Here is an 18,002-nt window from a genome sequence, read left to right as displayed (position 1 = left end):
TTCGTCCGCGACGTGATCATAAGGCACCCGGCTGTCCATTGATCTCCAAAAGTTTATCGATGCCCCTGAATCAGGGCTCGCTAGCGAACCCAAATGGGGGTATATTACAGCAGGAGTTCCCGGATAGTTTTGTCCATGACATTCCAAATCCGTGTTGAGGTATTTGCGCACATGGCTTCATCGGGAATTGGGACCTTCGTGCTAGTCGAGCGGTTGCCGTATCGCTTCTCCAAATGCGATGGCGATAAAGCATCGTATCAGTTTCTGCTCTTTTGGAACTTGTTCGACGCTGATTACTACTCAGTCTGGTTCGCCCTACAGGCGGCCCGATATGGAAGTTCGGATAAGATTCAGTCATCGAGATGGCCTTCTCCGAGTAATCTGGGCTTCCTGGCCAGTCCGTCTATTAGTCGAAGTGTCTTGCGTGTATGGCTATGCCATTCAATGACGTAGAGCCGCATCTCCTGGTTCCTCTTGAACAAATATCTCCGACTCGGTTAAGCACGACATTGCCGCGGGCCAGCCAGCGGCATGACGCAACCGGCAGATACGATATGCACCCGTCCTAGCCGGCCATCAACACGCGTGATCCGTTGCGACTATACCCAGATCTCGCATCTTCCCGTGGATTATGTCGGCGACTGCCGCCATGCCCCTTGCGTTCGGATGATACGCGCTCCCAGCAAAGAGTAACCCCCAGCTCCATCCGGAGACCCAGGGCCGTTCCGTCCCCATGCCGTGATCTGCGCTGGGCTCAACGACCGGGACCCGAACGCACCACTCCTCCCGCCCCTGAACCGCCTTCACTGTAGCCACCCGCACCTGCTCAGCAACGTCGCGGTGATGTGCCAGCTTCCCACCGTCAAAGGGCACGTCGACGCCGGATTGGACGTGGTCACTGACCACGGTCAGGTACTCGATGACCAGGACGCAGGCGTCAGGCGCGCGGGCATGGATCGCATCAAGTACCTCGCCGTAGCGCGCGGCCAGGGCCTCTGCGTCGAGCTGCTCCTTCTCCGGCTCCCGCGGGCAAAACCAGCGGTACACGTAAGTCACAACGCGGAGGAACCAGTACGCGTCAAAGCTGTCTATGAACAGGCCCCCAATGTAGCCGATATCGTTACCGCCGCCAAGGATCAGGACGACATCAGTATCGGCAGGTAGCCCCTCAATCTGCGGCGCGAAGGTGGTGTGCTTATCCACGACTTGCGGCTCGACGAGGATGTTGCGCAGCGTCGCACCCGAGACGGCCAGGTCTGTGAGGGCGACATTGCCACCAAGTCGCGCAGATAGCAGGCATGCGTAGTTGGCGCCAGACCGGCCTGCCTTGGCGTCGCTTACCGGAGGGATGCCCGGTCCAGCCGCGAAGGAGCTTCCAAGGCTGGCAATGCGGAGTGGTGGCATTGGGTACCTGGACAATGCAGTTTGTCTTTGGGAACGATGTCTTTCACAGTCGGCATCGGGCGCCGGCCGTGGCAAAGGTACAGTTAATATCCACTTACTCTCCAAACGAAGCGTCCATCTGTATTCCGAGGCGATGAGACAGCCAATCAATCATGAAGCAAAAGCGGTCGATTAGGTCTGCAGATTGAGTGTCACTGCCAAGATGAATGTTGACAGAGGCTAAGTTGCAAGCCTTAGCCTTTCCAATGCGGGGAGAGTCTCGAAAGCAGACGTTGCTTGCACACAGACGCTCTTTCCTCAAATCTCTTTCAAGTGCTTGAACTTCAGACCAACATTGGAGATATGTTCCTAATGCTGGTTACAAGCCCCATAGAGGTTGACTCATATCGCCAAGTCACCGCTTACGCCATTATTTCAACGGCAATTGGTGGCGTGCGCATGCGCCCAATGTGGGTGGCGCAATGCGTATGCAGAGAAGACAGCGGGACGAGAACGCATATGCATGATCACAAGGATATTGTTTGTCAGTTGTCAATTAGGTGGTATGTACCAATGCTGATGTATTGGGGCTATGTTCCGATCTGCCCATGCGATTAACCGTATTACTTCGGGGGTATCTCAAAATGCGACCCGTTTCGACTCTGCCGGGTCTTGCGAGCCTGTTCCCTATTCCATGCCAACTCAGAGGCTCTGACAAAGCATTCATACTTTCATTTCCATCTTTGCCTGCCCGATTACAGAGCCGCAGCCAGGCCCATGGCGACACCAGCCGCCAGACCTGCGATCACGCGGCCAGTCGCCGCGGGAGCACCGTTAGTGCTGGTGCTAGACGCCGAAGCCTTGTCGTCCTTGTCCGTCGGCGAAGCGCTGTTGCCGCCACTGCTGCTGGGACCCGCAGTCTGCGAGGGGCCGGCCGAGCCGCCGGTGCTGGAGGGTGCCGCGGCGGTGGTGGTCGCGGCGGCCGCCTTGCCGCCGAGGACCGAGGTCTCGATGGCGCGGTAGGCGTGCAGGTAGCTCTCGATGGCCTTCTGGTCGTCCTTGGGGACGCCCTGCTGGTACCAGCTGGCGGTGGTGAAGGGCATGTCGAAACCGTCGCCGACGCCGAAGTCGGTGGCCGAGGCCGAGTAAGCGGCCATGTAGACCTCGTTGGCGATGCTGCGGTACTTGGCGTCGGTGAAGAGATCCTTCTCGTAGCTGTAGATGGCGCTCGCCAGGCTCGTGGCCACGGCGCCCGTCACCTGCGGCGGGATGTTGTCGTTGTAATAGCCCGACAGGATGCCCCCGGTCGGCATGGACGACGGCAACGTGTACATGGACTCGGTGGGGTCGGGCGCGGGCACGGGGTCGTCCATCTCCTGCTGGGGCAGGGCCATGGCGGCCAGAGGCGCCAGGGACAGGAGGAGCGAGAGACTGTGCATCTTGGATGGGATTAGGTGTATTAGGTATATACAAACGAATGTGACGGCGGTGATCGACGAACGAACAACAGGTCAATTAAGAAAGCGAGTGAATGGATTGGGTAGTGAAGAGAGAGCGACAGCAAAGAGGTCATTTACTGTACTCCCGACTTACACAACCTACTATTTATTAGTCGATCGCCCCCCTTGATGGTCAGTTTTGTATGGCTTGCTAGCAATTTCCCGGCTTTCTGTCTGCGCCGATACGGAGATTAGGGGGGCGCGATCGTGTTAGCGACTGCGATCGCGAGTTGTGATTCGTCCGGGGACCTTGGGAAAACGGCCTAGACCCGAAAGCTTGGCCTATGCGCGCCACAATTCTAGGCATCTTCGTTTCTGCCTAGCGAGCCCGTCGCGAGGACTATTCTGCAATAGGAAAAAGACATTGTCCAAGCGGAGAGACAGGCCGGTTTGAGACGACGCGAAGCGAGACCTGCCAAATGGGCTATATGCGTTCGATGCAGTCAGCATCCAAGCCTGCAGACTGAATAAAAATGCCGAGAAGGGCTAATTATAATTGCGTGGTAGGACGGGGGAAACCTCTCCTTCTGCCGCCGTCGGATCCGACTTACTGGCGTCAAAAGTCGGAACCAATAACCTTCCGCCTCGTAATTGATGCTTACTCGTTAGCTGCTTGCGCCGATGCCAGTTTTCTGTGTTACTGCCCCCCGAGTGCTATTCAAAGCAGTCAGACACGATGTCATTGGCGGAGCCTGTCTTGCAGCGAGTCTGGGCGGAATAGGTCACACAGATGACAAGCCACTTAGGCATGCAGATGCCGTCCTTGCTCCAAGCTTGTCGGGACGGATGTGAGTCAACCATCCAAGGAGGCTGTAGCCTGCCTGCCTTTCTCGCTGGAATATCGGTGAGACTAACAGAGAGGCAATTGTAAGTAAGGCTGCATTTCCGTAATCATCAGATGCCAATGGAAGACACGGCGCAAAGCATACATAAAGCACGGGCGAGTGCGGCTCAGCAAGTCTGCCAGGCTGGGGTGGGAAATGTGCCCATCCTCGTTCATATGCAAGCACCCTATCATCTAGGCATTAATCATGAAGAAATCAACACAACTGCCAGGATCCTGCCATAGGACTAGGACTTCAGACAGTCGAGGCGCGGCTCTTACACCCCCCGGAAGCCATGGGAAGAAGGGTGGCACAGGCCCGGACCCGCCTGGGAAGACGAAGTCCCTCGCAGCAGCAGCAGCAGCGTCCTCATCGCAAATCGAACAAGTGATATCGCAGCAAGTCAAAGAGGCAGTGCACTCGAGGAATACCATGCCGGGCCGGACGCAGTACAACCCTCATGTGACCGTCCCATGGGAACGGTTCTCGCCCCCGCGACGAGGCCAAAGTGTGGCTGAATGGTATCACAACCTGCCCGACCCTTGGCCGCTGAAAAGGCCCAATGGAAATCACTAAATGTAGCCCGGCACCCATGGAAGAAGATGACAAGCCGACGGACTGGCATACTCAACTCAATAATTTTGATTCTCTACCCGCTGTATTCATCCATACGCCGATCCGGTTCTAACCGAAGTGGTATCACAAACAATAATGCAAAACCTCATCTCCCAACCACATATATACACACAAATCATATAAACAAGAATATCAAAGACGGTTAAGGGCATCGATCGGGCCCTTCCCATCTTAGTTGGCCATGGTCTTTCCGATCTCGCTCTGGAAGCCGTCGGCCCGTTCGAAGCCGTTGGAGTGCGTCTGGTAGTCCATGAGGGCCTGGTAGACCTCCTCCTTGGAGCTCAGGACGAAGGGGCCGTACTGCACGACCTGCTGCTCGAGCACCTGTCCCGCGATGAGGGCGAAGCGGACCGGGGCGGCGGCGTCCGCGGGCACCTCGACATTCACCATGTCGCCGGCGCGGTCGAAGACGACGTTGTGGTACTGGCCGGCGGTCTGCTGCGTCTTGCCGAAGCCGAAGGTGGCGGAGCCCTCGAGCACGTACGCAAAGGCGTTCCAGCCCGCGGGGATGGGCTGGGCCAGCTTGCCGCCGGGCTGGATGTCGACGTCGAGGATCCAGACGGGGGTGTAGGCGAGGTCCTTGACGCTGTCGACGCCGGCCGACTGGCCCGAGATGACCTTGACGTGGACGCGGCCCTCGTCGGCGGTGGCCTTGGGTATCTCGGCGGCGCGCAGGTCGCGGTAGCGGGGCTCGCACATCTTGAGGGCCTTGGGCAGGTCGACCCAGAGCTGGAGGCCGACGTTGGCGCTGCCGTCGGGGTTCTGGCGGGGCATCTCGGCGTGGACGATGCCGCGGCCGGCCGTCATGAACTGCAGGTCGCCCGTCTCGATGGTGCCCTTGTTGCCGGCGAAGTCCTCGTGGTCGACGGCGCCGTGCAGCAGGTACGTGATGGTCTCCTGGCCGCGGTGGGGGTGGTCGGGGAAGCCGGCGCCCGGCTTGATGCTGAAGTGGTCGAGCATGAGGAAGGGCGAGAAGTTGCGTAGCTGCGGGGTGCCGATGGAGCGGCGGACCTTGGCGCCAGCGCCCTCGGACGTCTCGATGGCGAGGAAGACCTTCTGGATGGCTCGGGAGACGGACATGTTGGCGATGTTGTCAGGGGAATCGGTGGACTGCTGCGGTTCTGTTGTTGGTGTTGTTATGTTGCTATAGTATGTGCTCAATGCCTCGAAGCTGGTAGAAGCAAGGTCGAACAAGTGTTCTCTGAAGATCACGATGGACAAGATTGCAACAGCGATGGAAATGGAAAGCGACACGAACTTCATTGAGATGGAGCCTTGGGTCTTTTTTATACACAACTGGAATTCGATTGGAAAGCAAGCTCTCAGCTACTCGGTGCCGGTTTATAAGTATGTGGAAATACCAGGAACGTTTGCCTCTTGACCTCCATTTTCCCCATCGTGGAATCCTGGCTTGGGTAGACTTGTCAGCGGTTGGTGAGCATGGAGAGTGCGCTCAATGGGCTGGCTGGGGCTTGTATGTAATCCCTGACAAAGATTTACCTCAGCGGGGGTTCAGTCCCCCCTAACCCCAATCGGTTCTAGCTCTTTGGCGGCAACAATGCCTGACTAATCGGCACATAATGCAGATCAGATCACTGACTCCGTACTTAGGTAATGACTGTATCTTAGCAAGCGTGGCAGCAGTGACAAACTGGCAAACCTCAAATGCAGGGGTTCAATGTCTCGTGCTCTTAAAGATAGAACGCCTGCACATTACTTACCTTGTGCGCTTGACTATCCGGCCATGATTCCTAATTAAATACACATATTGAGATAGCAGTGATGCTCGGGATTTTAAATTCTATTGTGTTACTGGTCGTATAAGTTCACCAGAGGGGCTATAGGAATTGAATATATAGACCCTTACAGCATATAAAACCACCAGTTCAACCCCATGTTAAATAAATCAGACATTGAACTTCTGATGATCTCCGATTCCTTCTTCCCTCATCTGTAGTCAATTTTCGCCACACTCGCAGAACCCTACACCACACCTGCTGAAGATCTTTTACTCAGCGATACTTCCGCACTCAGAACCCGACGTCCACTTTCCCTTTTGTTCTCTCCGACCGTGTGCATCATGGCATCGCCTTTGGAAGAGGGAGTCGAGTCACCACTTGAGGCGCACTCTGGTACCCAAACCTCACCGCTTAAATCTTCACTGCCTCGCCGAGTCCAGCCGGCCAAGCCTCGAACGACCGAGGAGGCCATTGCACAACAGAATCGCTGGATAACGCCGGTTCGCTTTGATCGCACTGACGTTCGATGGCAATGGAAGAATGAACCGGTATACAGCTGCTCCCCATCGGACCTAATGGCCTCAAACAATGATTGCGACAGCAAAGAGGACAACAGCGAGCACCAGAGCAGTTCCGGGGTGGCAAGCAACGCCAAAGCCGACGACAACTCTGAGGAGGACAGCAACTCTGAGAAAAGCGGCGATTTTGAAGACGAGGAATCTGAGGATGCAGATGAAATGACTGGCGGCCCATTATGTCAACAGGTCCAAGACATGATCGACGACTGCGTCCGTCTGGGCCAACTTCCAGCTTCATACCAAAAGTTGTCAGTTGTCTTATTTCGATAACGGTTCCTATAATAAGCTGTTTTCCATCAGTCTCGCCAGTTCCAGAGATTCAGAGGCCAGCAATCTTCTGCTACGAATCTCTATGCTGCTCATCCCGTACTTCAAGACTGAGAGTGAGGTTGCCTCACTTTGCTTTGCCCGAACACGTACACATCGCCTTGTGCACTTGAGTATCTGGTCAAGATTCTTTATTCACATGAAGCTGACATTAATTCTCGCGATTATAAACTTGCTAGGATGCCCTTGAACCATTAAGGTCTCATTCTTATGTAGCTGAGTGGCATTCTAGACGAGGTTGATTGAGTTCTTAAAAGTACTAAAAGAGCTATAAGGGGATGTGAAGTGAGAGTGAGCTTCGTTTTATAGCTGTTGTGTTGCTGGTCGTCTAAGTCCACAAGTGGGGCAGTAGGAATTGAATACATGTAGCCACCTTACAGCCTATAAACCACCATTTCATCCTTGTGTTAAATAGATCGGCCAATGAACTTCTACCCATCATTAATTTCTGCTTTCATCTGTCGTCGCTACTCGTTCCTTCTCACCAAACACCCTTTGCAGTCGCCGAGACTCACTGCACTTGCTGGTTTTCTTCTGCTTCTCTCTGGCACTTTTGCTTTTCACAATGACGCCTCCTCTGAGAACCAGTGTTGCATCACTGCCCGTTCCTGCACGGCCACATCGAATCCAACCCGCTAAGCCTCGTGAAGTCGGCGACGCCATTGCACAACAGTCCCATTGGGTAGAACGTTCTCGCCATTCATCCACGTTATGTGTGTGGAAATGGATTGACTACCTGCCAAGCGATCTCCCCTCAGACAGCACCGCCTCAGACGATAACTCCGAGGATACTGACGAGAACATGAGCGATGTTGAAGACGACGACGGCCCTGTAGATGACAGCATGTCCGAGTGTGAGAGCGGCTCCGGATCCGACGAACTTGCTGATCCAGACTTGTATGGCGGTCCGACATCTCGACAGGTAAAGGACATGATCAATGAGTGCGTTCGCCTTGGTCAACTCCCGGACTCATACCAAGATTGTCATGTCTCCTACTGCGAGAATTCTCAATACAACAAAACCTTTCTCCTCAGCCATGCCGACTCTGAGGATCCCGACGCTAGTAACCTCTTCTTACGAATCGCAATGCCTATTGTGCCCTACTTCAAGACCGAAAGCGAGGTCGCTTCGCTCTGCTTTGCCAGGGACCAGGGTGTCCCGTTCCCGAGGTCTACTAGTACGACTCCTCGGGAGAGAACGCCCTGGGCCTGGACTGGATGATTCTAGAGCGAATCACCAACTACAGCAGCATCGTAGACCACGATAACAGGGTCTCGGATTCGGGCAAGGTCCTCAAGGATAGGGACTCGTGTGACGTAGGAAGGGCACTGGCAAACTGCTACATACCGGCCATGCGCAAAACGCAGTTCGACAAAATCGGCAGCCTTTACATGGACGATAAGGGCGAATACTACGTCGGCTGTTTCGCTCAACCCTTCTTCGGCTGTTGTCTCAAGGCATCATACCCGCCACCAGGACCTTTTGACAGCGTGTTTGACCTGCTGAGGGAGTATCTGAAGCTTTGGCGGCACGCAAACGACTTCCATGGGAACATATCTGGCACCTGCTCCATGAGTCCAGGATCACAAGGACAAGTGGAAGCCCCCCCTTCCCGCAGAGACGATGCCCACGAGACCGGTGATCCGACCACTACTCAACACTCAGACACTGCCGACCATGGGACAGACGATTCGGAATTCGCGTTCGAATACAGTAAGCAGGATCGCCAGTACGATAACATGGTCCTACGTGATATGCGCCGCCTCCTTAAAGATCTCGAACGCGTGTCTTCAGCCTCTGCAGGCATCCCTCTAGAGCATCACCGAACATATCTTGTCCATCGATCTCCATACGACGAAGATATCCTTGTCGATAAAGATCAGGATGCGGTCCAGGAACGGGTGCAGGGCGACAAAACCACCATTCAGCCGCCTAGGATAAAGGCCCTACTCAATTGGGATTTCGCAGCAGTTTTCCCAGATGAACTGTTCCACAACAATATGCCCCGAGATCAGGACCAATTCGTTCATCTGGGACAAACCTGGGTGCCGGACCCGCTAAGCCATGACTTCCCATGCGACGTTCTCTTCGACCCGCGGGCCAATGGCGACGAGGGACTCGGCAAGTCCCTGGTCAAGGAAGCGTGGGCCAAGGCGTCACGAGCAGACGATGGCACAGATATTGACGACAAGGAGCTGGGCAACCTGGTGACCCTGGATTTCCTTGGTAACGACCGGGACCAACAAGGATCGCCACCCCCGCCTAAGGCATGGGTGGTCACGCTGCGGGCGCTGGCTGAGGCGCTGGAGGAAAACTGCTGGGAGCGGCCTGGGGATATGGCACCCCGTTGCCAGTACTTCTTACAGAAGCTGAGGTGGGCCTTCCTTCACTCGAAAGTCAAGAGGCGGAAAAGCGACCCTGCGAAACGCGAGTTGAAATTCCGCTACATTTATTCCTAGCGGGAAATCGATTCACTCTTGGCTATTCTTGAGGGTGCAGCGACGGAGCCATTGGTCGTTCGTGTTGAAGTAGTAATATAACCCCCTAAAAACCTACTTGTGCCTGTAGATAGGTCATCTGCTATGTGAAGCTATTGCCTAAGAGTAGCCTTTCCAATTGCTCACTGCCATATCACCCCTGACCATTGATGGGCTCAGAACGTCGACGAAAAAGACGTGTAAGTACTGAATTGTTGAACTCAGCGGCGGCAGCACCAGTAATACCAAAGATTCCCACACAGAGAAAGCGAACCTCTGCCAGACTTGTTTCTAGAGACTGGCTACAAGGAGCTGTGCACTAGTTGAAATGTTCACGGGCTTTAGAGGGCAGTGCACTTGACTTGGAACGGAACCAGGGTAGTACGAGTATGAGCAAGCTGATAATTAGCTGCTGGTTGCATTGTTGATAGTAACACAACTCCCCGAATACAATAATCACAGTGATAGGAGATAGAGCTAGTTACAACTGATTTCCATAACCCCACCGATGGCCAGAGATCGTGATAGTCTTCAAGGCGACTAAGTGCCGGTGTGAACACACCAGCTAATTCTTCTGAGGAGGCAATCCAAACACCCCAGGATCCCCAGCAGGTTTCGGCACATCAACCTTAACCGCAATCATATTCTCCGCCCAGAACCCCGTCACATACAACCAAGCCTGTCGCCTCCCCCCTTCCCTCTTCAGCGGGATCGAAGAGGGGCCGGTGCTGACTAGGACCGCCGTGCTCGCGGTGCGGACCCGGGAGCCATCGTCCTGGAACAGCAACGTCTTCTCCCAGACGCGCTTCCGCAGCCCCGCGTCGAACCGGGGCTGCGCGAACCACACCCTGACGTCGTTCCGGGGCACGATGGCATGTCCATCAACGATCTTGACGCCCGTGTCGTTGTGGTGTCGGGGGATGCTGAGGACCTCGCCCACGCCCGCGAGCACGACGCCGCTGGACCCGGGGTCCGCCTCGTCGTGGAAGAAGGTCGGGTTGTCCACGATGGAGTCGAACTCGACCGTGTCCGTGATGTTGATACGCAACGGCGAGTTCTCTTTAATCTCCGGCCTCCCCACGTAGAGCGTGGCGCCCATGGCGCTCGTCAGCAACAGCTCGTCGGTGGCCTTCGCGTAGCCCAGGCCGTTGTTGTTCCACATGCCATCCAGCGCCACCGAGGCGCGGACGCCAGCGGTGGCGGCGGCAGCGGCAGCAGCACCCTTGACGGCCTCGAGCGAGTCGAGCTCCACGTGCATCGTGTCGGTCCAGGTGGCCCCAGGGTAGACGTCTTCGAGCTGGCGCCAGCGGCCGTGCTGGTAGCGGTGGTCATTGGTGACCAAGAACTGCAGGGGCTGGCTGGATCCCGGTCTGTTCAAGACCTGGATGTCGTTGGGCGTCCGGATCAGATCGTGTTTGACGCTGCGCAGGTGGCGCGCGTGGGACGAGCCCACGACGTGGTGGAAGATCTCGATCTGCGACGCCGCCCGGGGCAGGTCCCAAGTGTCGGGCTTCGCCGGCCCGTATGGAAATTCGCCATACACGGCCGGGTTGGGCAAATGGTTGATGGCAAAGATGTATACCCCCTTTCCTTTGGGATCCGCCTGGTCAGAGGCGACATCGATGCCGTGTGTCACAAAGGGGCCGTCGAAGCTCTCAAGCCGGAGCTCTGTGGACTTTTGTGTCTATGGCGCTTGTGTTAGACGAGAGTACTTAAGTAAGTAGGCTGCGGGGAAAGCAATCATGCGTAGCTCATCCGCCCGCTTCATTCTTACCTTGGGATCAACAACGACGAGCGAAGCCCGGGCGTCTTTCAGTGCTGTGGGGTCTTCATGGTTGGCGAGAGGCGGCCACCATGAAAAGCGTGTCGTCCGAGGCCCTTCGCACGCGGTGAAGAGCAGCTGGGTCCCCTCATGGTAATGCAGGTCCTCGCAATGCTTGGTCCCCTCGATGACTACCACGGTATCCTCGGCCGAGGTATGAGTGCTGGAAGGCGTCCGGAACAAGCCGAAGATGGTCAATTGCCGATAAACTTGGGTGCCGTACAGATACGCCAAGAAGACCGAGAGTAAGCCCACGGCTATCGAAGGCGTGCGTAGTCCGGCCATTTCTGCGGATTACGACCATCGAATTAACTGGAACGCGAGAGCTATAACAACGACCCGAGGAGTAGACATGTATTTATAGAGGGTAAAGGAGGAAATATAAGCAATTGCGCCCACCTGATGGATCCCGAGGTACACATTCTAATAGGTTAGCAGTTGAGGAGAAGCTCGCTAGCATAAGGTTAGATGATATAATCCGACCAGGGTAAGTCTGCGCCAAGTGGTATTCTCTGCCCCTCAAAATCCGGGATGAACTGCATGTACATAATAAGTGTATGACGAGGCAGCAATGGTCAAAGTATATCCCATTAGCCGACAACTCGTAGCACTCGACATTGGCCCATAGTAATTGCGGTGCCTCGCTGCGGGTCAGCTTATGAGAGGCCAAGATATGTGGACGTCCCCTCAGTGAAGTGGTAGTGACAAAAGTAGTGACACTCGAAATGCATATACACGTACTCCTCTCGAGACTATTCCGGTCTCCTCACCCATGTAAAAGACAGTAAGTAGCATTGAAGTAAGCAACGCTAAGGAACGTGTCACAGTGGCTAGGATTCTACTGATACGCACGCAAATAACACAATCACGACGAGAGAGAGAGAGAGAGAGAGAGAGGGTTGCAATTATTTTTCAACAGAAAAGTCGCAGCTCGCTTTGCATTAAGCTATGGACCATTTGGAGGCAATGCATGACAGTAAACGCAACCCCCACAAACAAGCAACAAGAAACCATGGTATGACCAACCAATCCAGAACGCCACCCTTATGTCGAGCAAAGAAACCCATGCAAAAAAGATCGCGGAGGCATTCCATCGTATAGACCGAGACTAGGACTCTTTTTTCCATATGATACAGATCACGCAACAAGAACAAACAAGGACGAGGCTTTTACGCCTTCTCCTTCTTCGACTTCTTCTTGCTCTTCTTGGGAGTCTCCTCCTCGTCGTCGTGCTTCCGCTTCTTCTTGCTGCTGGAGTCCTCATCAACAGAGTCGGTCTGCATGACCTCGGATTTGCGTTGCTTCTTGAGCTCCTTCTTGCTGAGAACCATGGGCGTGCCATCGGGGTTCAGCTTGACATCGCCACGCTCGAACTTGCGCTTGAACTTGCTAACAGAGATACCGGCATCCTTGGCCAGGCGCTCGTAGTCGGCCTCAGACAAAGCCGAAGCATCCTTTGGTGTGTCAGCGGCGGCCTCGGACACGCCAGACTTGCGCTTCTCCTTCTTGGCCTTCTTTGCTTCCTTGGCGGCCTTCTTAGCCTTCTCGGCCTCGTCTTCCGAATCATCTTCGGAATCGTCGTCATCGCCCATAGGAGTGTCCTCGACTTCCTGGATCAAAGACACCTTGGCGGTCTTCTCCGTGATGGCATCGGCATCGGCGTTGTAGTTCCTGGAGGGGTTGACCTCGAACTTGTTGGGGTTGATGGAGCCGTTAGGGCCAACCTGGACACTCTTTGCCAACAAAGGCTTGCCTTCCATGCGGCGGAGGGCGTTCTCAAGCTTGGCACGGGCCTTGATACCGAGGTCCGCGCGCTCTTCGTCCTCAATGGCGATAGCCTCACCATCGACACCCTCGGTGCTGAGATCGGAGAAGGCATCTTGGCGCAGACCAAGAGCAGCCTTGGCGGCCAGCATACGGGCCATCTTACCCTTGTTCTCTTGAAAGTGGGAAGACAGGTCAGCATGAAATCTATAATCATGAACGTTGCAGAATGTACTCACTTCCGGTAGCCTGGCCAACCAAAGAGGCGTGGTAGATGAGACCGTACTTGGGTGTGTCGTGCTTCGTCTTCAAGGCACGGAACAGAGCCTTCTCAGCACCAAGAATCTGGATGGTAGAACTGGGGCTCTTGGCAAGCTTCGTAAGAGAGCCGGCATGGGCAATCAGGCGAGCACCAACAAGCTCACCGACCAACTCAGTCAGGTTGGGTGCGATGGCCTTCATTCGCGCAGCCAGGTACAGAGAGAGCTGCTGACGCTGGTCGGAGAAGGACAAGGCCTGCTCGGCAAGCAGGCGAATGTTATCAAGATCGAATTCACCAATTTCAGTACCCTAGAACCCGCAACGTTAGTACATAGACCTTTGCAACAGCAAACGCCTGTTTGGGGAACCTACCATGCTAATCTCGGCAGCGGCCTTGACACGCTCAACCAAATCCTCGGGGAGGATCTCGGTCAGGTCGGTGTTGGCAGCGTTTGTGCGCATACCCATGGCCATGATAATACGAGCGTAGGCCACATTGTCGTTGATAATGCGGTCCAGCTCGGGGAAATGCCAACCGTACCACTCCTTCACACGCATGAAAAAGTTGTTCAGCTCCTTATCCAAGTTGTCCATAAGAGAGATCGCGTTGACGATCATGACATCGACCTTATCAGGGGAGAACTTGAGCTTGTGGCGGGAGATGGAGTGGGACAGGGCGAGGGCCATGTTGCCAAGGTAATCGCCTTGCAGGTCGGGGAAGAGCTCAGGAAGGTAAGTCTTGATGGCACGGAAGAGGTCGTTCGTGGACGAGTCGGAAACAGGTGTGAGGTTGAGCTCGGGGAGAACATTAATCGCGGCTCCGAGCTTGGGGTCACAGACGGCGAGTGACGACTTGCGCTCGTCCTTGATCTCGTCCAGAAGTTTTTGCAGCATCGGTGTGACCTTGCCCTCGGTAAGGGAGCTGTATTCGCCCAGAGCCTCGGAAGCATCCTCGAACTTGATCATCTTCTTCAGGGACAGCCTAAATAGCGTGTCAATAAAACAGGTCCAAGGGGCACAGGCATAACCAGCGTCACGGTTCGAGGATATACTTACATGGAGTTGATCGCCTCGGCGCTGTCCAGCGCAGACGCGACATCGTCACGCGAAAGGAGCTTCTTGTCCTTGGCCTTGAAGAGACCATAGCTGCGAGGTTGTCAGTACCTACTGCCTTCATATTCCCAAGAAGAGCATCCGGTCCAAAGATAGGACCGGAACACCAGAAGGAACTCACCCCGCGGGCGTCTCTGCAAGCACGAAGAGACCCATTTTTGCAGGCAATTGCGCTCTTTGACTTTTGCTCGAAATGCACCTGCTCCCGTGTAGTCGACGGAGTGGCTTGGCGTGTAGAAAGGTGCTGGGTGTTTGGGGAGGAAAGGTCGACTTCGACTTTCTTCCTTCTACAAAAGTTCCAATTGAAAAGCTCTTTGCAGCTTCCAGTGGAAATTTTCTAAAATTTCTTGCTGAGCCAATGAATTGCGAGTGGATCCATAGGGGCAGAAGAAGGTGGGTTTCGACGGTCAAGTCTATCGATAAGAAAGGCAGGCGGTGAGAACCCAAGTCTCTTTTGGAGCCTCTTTCTTCATGCGACAGCTCATAGTGCGCTGAGGCCAGTGCTTATCATTGGTTATGCACCTTATGCAGCGGAGGGTCGTGCCTGGGTCACAAGCCTCCGGAGCCACTCAAGACTGGTCTTAGTCCTGGCCTAGGCCCATCAAGCTGCGACGGAACTGGCTGGCTTTCAGAGCTCCGACAAACAGTCAGTTCGATCCCAGGCGTCCAACTATTGGTGCTGTACCTATGATAGACTACGTAACCTCGAGCAACCGTCTCTCTTTTCAAATCCACCACAACATTCAGCTTTAGCCAAAATGGAGGGCCTCTTCTTCAACGTCAACAATGGGTAAATGATTCCGACAAGTGCATCGAATGCAGATGGATGGCAGGCTGACATGATGCATCGCTAGCTACACCGAGGGCATTGTTCGCGGATATCGCAATGGCTTATTGACGAGCGCCAATTACTCCAACTTGACGCAGTGCGAGACCATCGACGGTATGTCCAAATATTCGTTGATTTGATGCTGTATTCTGTATTGGAGCTTCCTTCTGACCACCATTCTCAGATCTTAAGCTGCAACTCGGCCCTGCATATGGCGACTTTCTGGGGTCTCTCGCACCCAACCCTTCCACATCTGCCCTCGCCGCGAAGACGACCGACAAGCTGGTCTCCGAGTTCCGTTATGTTCGTGCGAACGCGACAGGATCGCTGGGCAAGTTCATGGACTACGTCACCTACGGCTACATGATCGACAATGTAGCCCTTCTCATTACCGGCACCCTGCACGAGAGAGACACCCGAGAGCTGCTGGAGCGCTGCCATCCGCTGGGCTGGTTCGAGACGATGCCGGTGCTCTGCGTGGCGACCAACATCGAGGAACTATACAACAGCGTGTTGATCGAGACACCGCTCGCGCCATACTTTAAGGGATCCTTGTCGCACCAGGACCTCGACGAACTCAACATCGAGATCGTGCGGAACACCCTTTACAAGAACTACCTGGAGGACTTCTACCAGTTCGTCAACTCGCACCCCGAGATGGCCGGTACGCCGACGGCAGAGGTTATGAGCGAGATCCTGGAGTTCGAGGCGGACCGACGAGCTATCAACATCACTCTCAACTCCCTAGGCACCGAGCTGAACAAGGGCGACCGTAAGAAGCTCTACCCCAGCTTCGGCAAGCTGTACCCCGAGGGTACCCTGATGCTGTCCCGGGCGGATGACTTCGAGGGTGTTCGTCTGGCCGTCGATGGTGTCTCGGACTACAAGAGCTTCTTCGATGCCGCAGGTCTCGGCGGTGGCCCATCAGGCCCCGGCAACATGGCTGGCGGCTCGGGTGGCAATGACAGCCGGAGTTTGGAGGACATGTTTTATGAGAAGGAGATGCAAATTTCCAAGAATGCTTTCACGAGACAGTTCACATTCGCCATCGTGTATGCGTGGGTAAAGCTTAGAGAGCAGGTACGCTTGTCAAATCCCTCAAGTCACTCCCCAGATGCAGAGATAACTAACAGTGTTGCAGGAAATCCGCAACATCACATGGATCGCCGAGTGTATAGCTCAGAACCAGAAGGAGCGCATCGGAAACTACATCAGTGTATTCTAAGAGATTTAAGTTTCTCTTGATGCTTTCTTGTTCCGAACTCTCATACCCACCCTCTCTTTGCAGTCGCGCTTTGTAGCATCATCCGGTCGAAATACCAAAGAAGATTTCGAGCCGGAGAACATGGTTGATTTTTGAAATTGGGCGCTTGAATTTTGATGATCCAGATAGAGCTTTAAGGCTACTGGCCGCCTCGAGGTGCAATCATATCACCTCGGGGATGCAACTCCCCTGTATTTGTACATAGCAATTGGTATTACAGTTTGTCCGTCTCCTCATGATACAACGTGTGATCAAGGCATTTTTATAGAGTAATTTCCCGTTGGTACGTTGCCGGACTCAGTCCCAGAGTCTGGATCATGTGTGTCCACCGTTCGCTTCCTCTCTCCTTCCTTGCCATGTACTTCAACAGCTTCGCCCTCTTGTGCACCATCAGGCGCAGATCTCGCTTACCGACCTTGTCCTTGTAGCCGCGACCCCTCTCCAGCTCGTTGGCCAGGGCCCGGATCTTGGCCGTCAGGATAGCAATCTGGACCTCGCTGCTACCCGTATCCGCACCGGCGCGGATGGGCTTCTCGACGTCCTCGATGCCACGGGCCAGGGGCTTGAGCGTGAAGGTCTGGTCGGTGTTGTGGCGGCCGAAGGTCTCGACGCAGCGGCGGATGTTGGCGTGGCGCTTGTCCTTGGAGGAGCCGTTGGTGATGTGGACGATGCGCTGCAGGGCCTCGGCGGCCTTGGCGTGGTTGGCGGCATGCCTCTCGGCCTTCTGCTGCTCGCGGACGGGGTCCACGGCCTCGGCGTGGGCGGGCGCCAGCGGCTGCGTCAGGGCGCGGGCGTGCTCCAGCGCCTCGTCCAGCTCCGGCTGCGATACCAGGTTGTTGAGCACGTGCGGCGAGGTCGGCAGCGGGTGCGGCTGCTCCAGCGGGTTGCCGTCATCGTCCACCGGCGGCCGCGACATGGGGGCCTGTCCGGCCGAGTCGAACGACTCGACAAAGGGCGTCGTCAGGCCGCGCACCGGGTCGCCGAACTCGGCCGCCTTCTGGGCCCCGATCCGCTCCTTGATGACGTTGTGGGCGGCTTTGCGCTGCTGCATCTGTTGCCAGCGGTAGGGGTCCTGCTTGGCGAGGCGCTTCTTCTCCTTGGTCGTGAGGGAGGCGGTTTGCGTCAACGGGAGGAGCATCGAGGGCGACGCCGGTTTAGGTGCGGGCCGAAGGCATACTGCATGACTGTTTGTTAGCAATGCAAATTCTGGCGGGCGATGTCGTCGTTCAACTAGGTATAGTACGAACAATTGAGGGCGCCGAAGCGCGGTACAGTCGGTATCCGTGGCGGCATGGCTGCTGTGGTTTGGCAATATCACACAACGATATCTTGTCTGAGGCGCCGCAGATGCCCTCCAACTTTTTCGTCCCAGTAGCCAGCAGCCATCAAATTGGATCAATTGACTGATCGGCCATGGACAGCTCCGGCCGGGTGCGCGCCCCACATGAACTCAAAGTACAGCCTCAATCCGCTACCAGCCCAAGC

The 18,002-nt window shown here is 55.2% G+C and overlaps 10 protein-coding genes across 10 annotated transcripts; 4 read left to right on the top strand and 6 right to left on the bottom strand.

Moving 5' to 3' along the window:
- Nucleotides 1–576: 576 nt before the first annotated feature.
- On the bottom strand, nucleotides 577–1,404 carry PG985_009275 (uncharacterized protein; the record flags this gene model as incomplete). The annotated part of the gene is made up of 1 exon (XM_066829043.1): nucleotides 577–1,404. The coding sequence occupies one exon, from the start codon at nucleotides 1,402–1,404 to the stop codon at nucleotides 577–579; it is 828 nt and encodes a 275-aa protein (XP_066683955.1).
- Nucleotides 1,405–2,138: 734 nt separating this feature from the next.
- PG985_009274 (uncharacterized protein) lies at nucleotides 2,139–2,822 on the bottom strand (the record flags this gene model as incomplete). The annotated part of the gene is made up of 1 exon (XM_066829042.1): nucleotides 2,139–2,822. One exon carries the CDS (start codon nucleotides 2,820–2,822, stop codon nucleotides 2,139–2,141), a length of 684 nt encoding a protein of 227 aa, XP_066683954.1.
- A 1,091-nt stretch (nucleotides 2,823–3,913) lies between these two features.
- PG985_009273 (uncharacterized protein) lies at nucleotides 3,914–4,282 on the top strand (the record flags this gene model as incomplete). Its single annotated transcript, XM_066829041.1, has 1 exon — nucleotides 3,914–4,282. One exon carries the CDS (start codon nucleotides 3,914–3,916, stop codon nucleotides 4,280–4,282), a length of 369 nt encoding a protein of 122 aa, XP_066683953.1.
- Nucleotides 4,283–4,513: 231 nt separating this feature from the next.
- Nucleotides 4,514–5,605, bottom strand: PG985_009272 (Pirin-like protein; the record flags this gene model as incomplete). Its single annotated transcript, XM_066829040.1, has 1 exon — nucleotides 4,514–5,605. One exon carries the CDS (start codon nucleotides 5,603–5,605, stop codon nucleotides 4,514–4,516), a length of 1,092 nt encoding a protein of 363 aa, XP_066683952.1.
- Nucleotides 5,606–6,422: 817 nt separating this feature from the next.
- Nucleotides 6,423–6,929, top strand: PG985_009271 (uncharacterized protein; the record flags this gene model as incomplete). Its single annotated transcript, XM_066829039.1, has 1 exon — nucleotides 6,423–6,929. One exon carries the CDS (start codon nucleotides 6,423–6,425, stop codon nucleotides 6,927–6,929), a length of 507 nt encoding a protein of 168 aa, XP_066683951.1.
- A 622-nt stretch (nucleotides 6,930–7,551) lies between these two features.
- Nucleotides 7,552–9,446, top strand: PG985_009270 (uncharacterized protein; the record flags this gene model as incomplete). The annotated part of the gene is made up of 2 exons (XM_066829038.1): nucleotides 7,552–7,908; nucleotides 8,166–9,446. The coding sequence occupies 2 exons, from the start codon at nucleotides 7,552–7,554 to the stop codon at nucleotides 9,444–9,446; spliced, it is 1,638 nt and encodes a 545-aa protein (XP_066683950.1).
- Nucleotides 9,447–10,029: 583 nt separating this feature from the next.
- On the bottom strand, nucleotides 10,030–11,571 carry PG985_009269 (Serum paraoxonase/arylesterase 1; the record flags this gene model as incomplete). The annotated part of the gene is made up of 2 exons (XM_066829037.1): nucleotides 10,030–11,148; nucleotides 11,239–11,571. 2 exons carry the CDS (start codon nucleotides 11,569–11,571, stop codon nucleotides 10,030–10,032), a joined length of 1,452 nt encoding a protein of 483 aa, XP_066683949.1.
- Nucleotides 11,572–12,455: 884 nt separating this feature from the next.
- PG985_009268 (putative nucleolar protein NOP58) lies at nucleotides 12,456–14,580 on the bottom strand (the record flags this gene model as incomplete). The annotated part of the gene is made up of 5 exons (XM_066829036.1): nucleotides 12,456–13,225; nucleotides 13,290–13,620; nucleotides 13,684–14,293; nucleotides 14,368–14,457; nucleotides 14,546–14,580. The coding sequence occupies 5 exons, from the start codon at nucleotides 14,578–14,580 to the stop codon at nucleotides 12,456–12,458; spliced, it is 1,836 nt and encodes a 611-aa protein (XP_066683948.1).
- A 602-nt stretch (nucleotides 14,581–15,182) lies between these two features.
- PG985_009267 (V-type proton ATPase subunit D) lies at nucleotides 15,183–16,478 on the top strand (the record flags this gene model as incomplete). The annotated part of the gene is made up of 4 exons (XM_066829035.1): nucleotides 15,183–15,214; nucleotides 15,279–15,367; nucleotides 15,438–16,333; nucleotides 16,395–16,478. 4 exons carry the CDS (start codon nucleotides 15,183–15,185, stop codon nucleotides 16,476–16,478), a joined length of 1,101 nt encoding a protein of 366 aa, XP_066683947.1.
- A 301-nt stretch (nucleotides 16,479–16,779) lies between these two features.
- Nucleotides 16,780–17,810, bottom strand: PG985_009266 (mitochondrial 37S ribosomal protein uS15m; the record flags this gene model as incomplete). The annotated part of the gene is made up of 2 exons (XM_066829034.1): nucleotides 16,780–17,693; nucleotides 17,765–17,810. 2 exons carry the CDS (start codon nucleotides 17,808–17,810, stop codon nucleotides 16,780–16,782), a joined length of 960 nt encoding a protein of 319 aa, XP_066683946.1.
- Between the last annotated feature and the right edge of the window lie 192 nt (nucleotides 17,811–18,002).

Source organism: Apiospora marii (assembly GCF_038362585.1).
Source record: "Apiospora marii strain CBS 49790 chromosome Unknown utg000005l_segment0_segment0, whole genome shotgun sequence".
Lineage (NCBI taxonomy): Eukaryota > Fungi > Ascomycota > Sordariomycetes > Amphisphaeriales > Apiosporaceae > Apiospora > Apiospora marii.
This window is presented reverse-complemented; position numbering and strand designations above follow the sequence as displayed.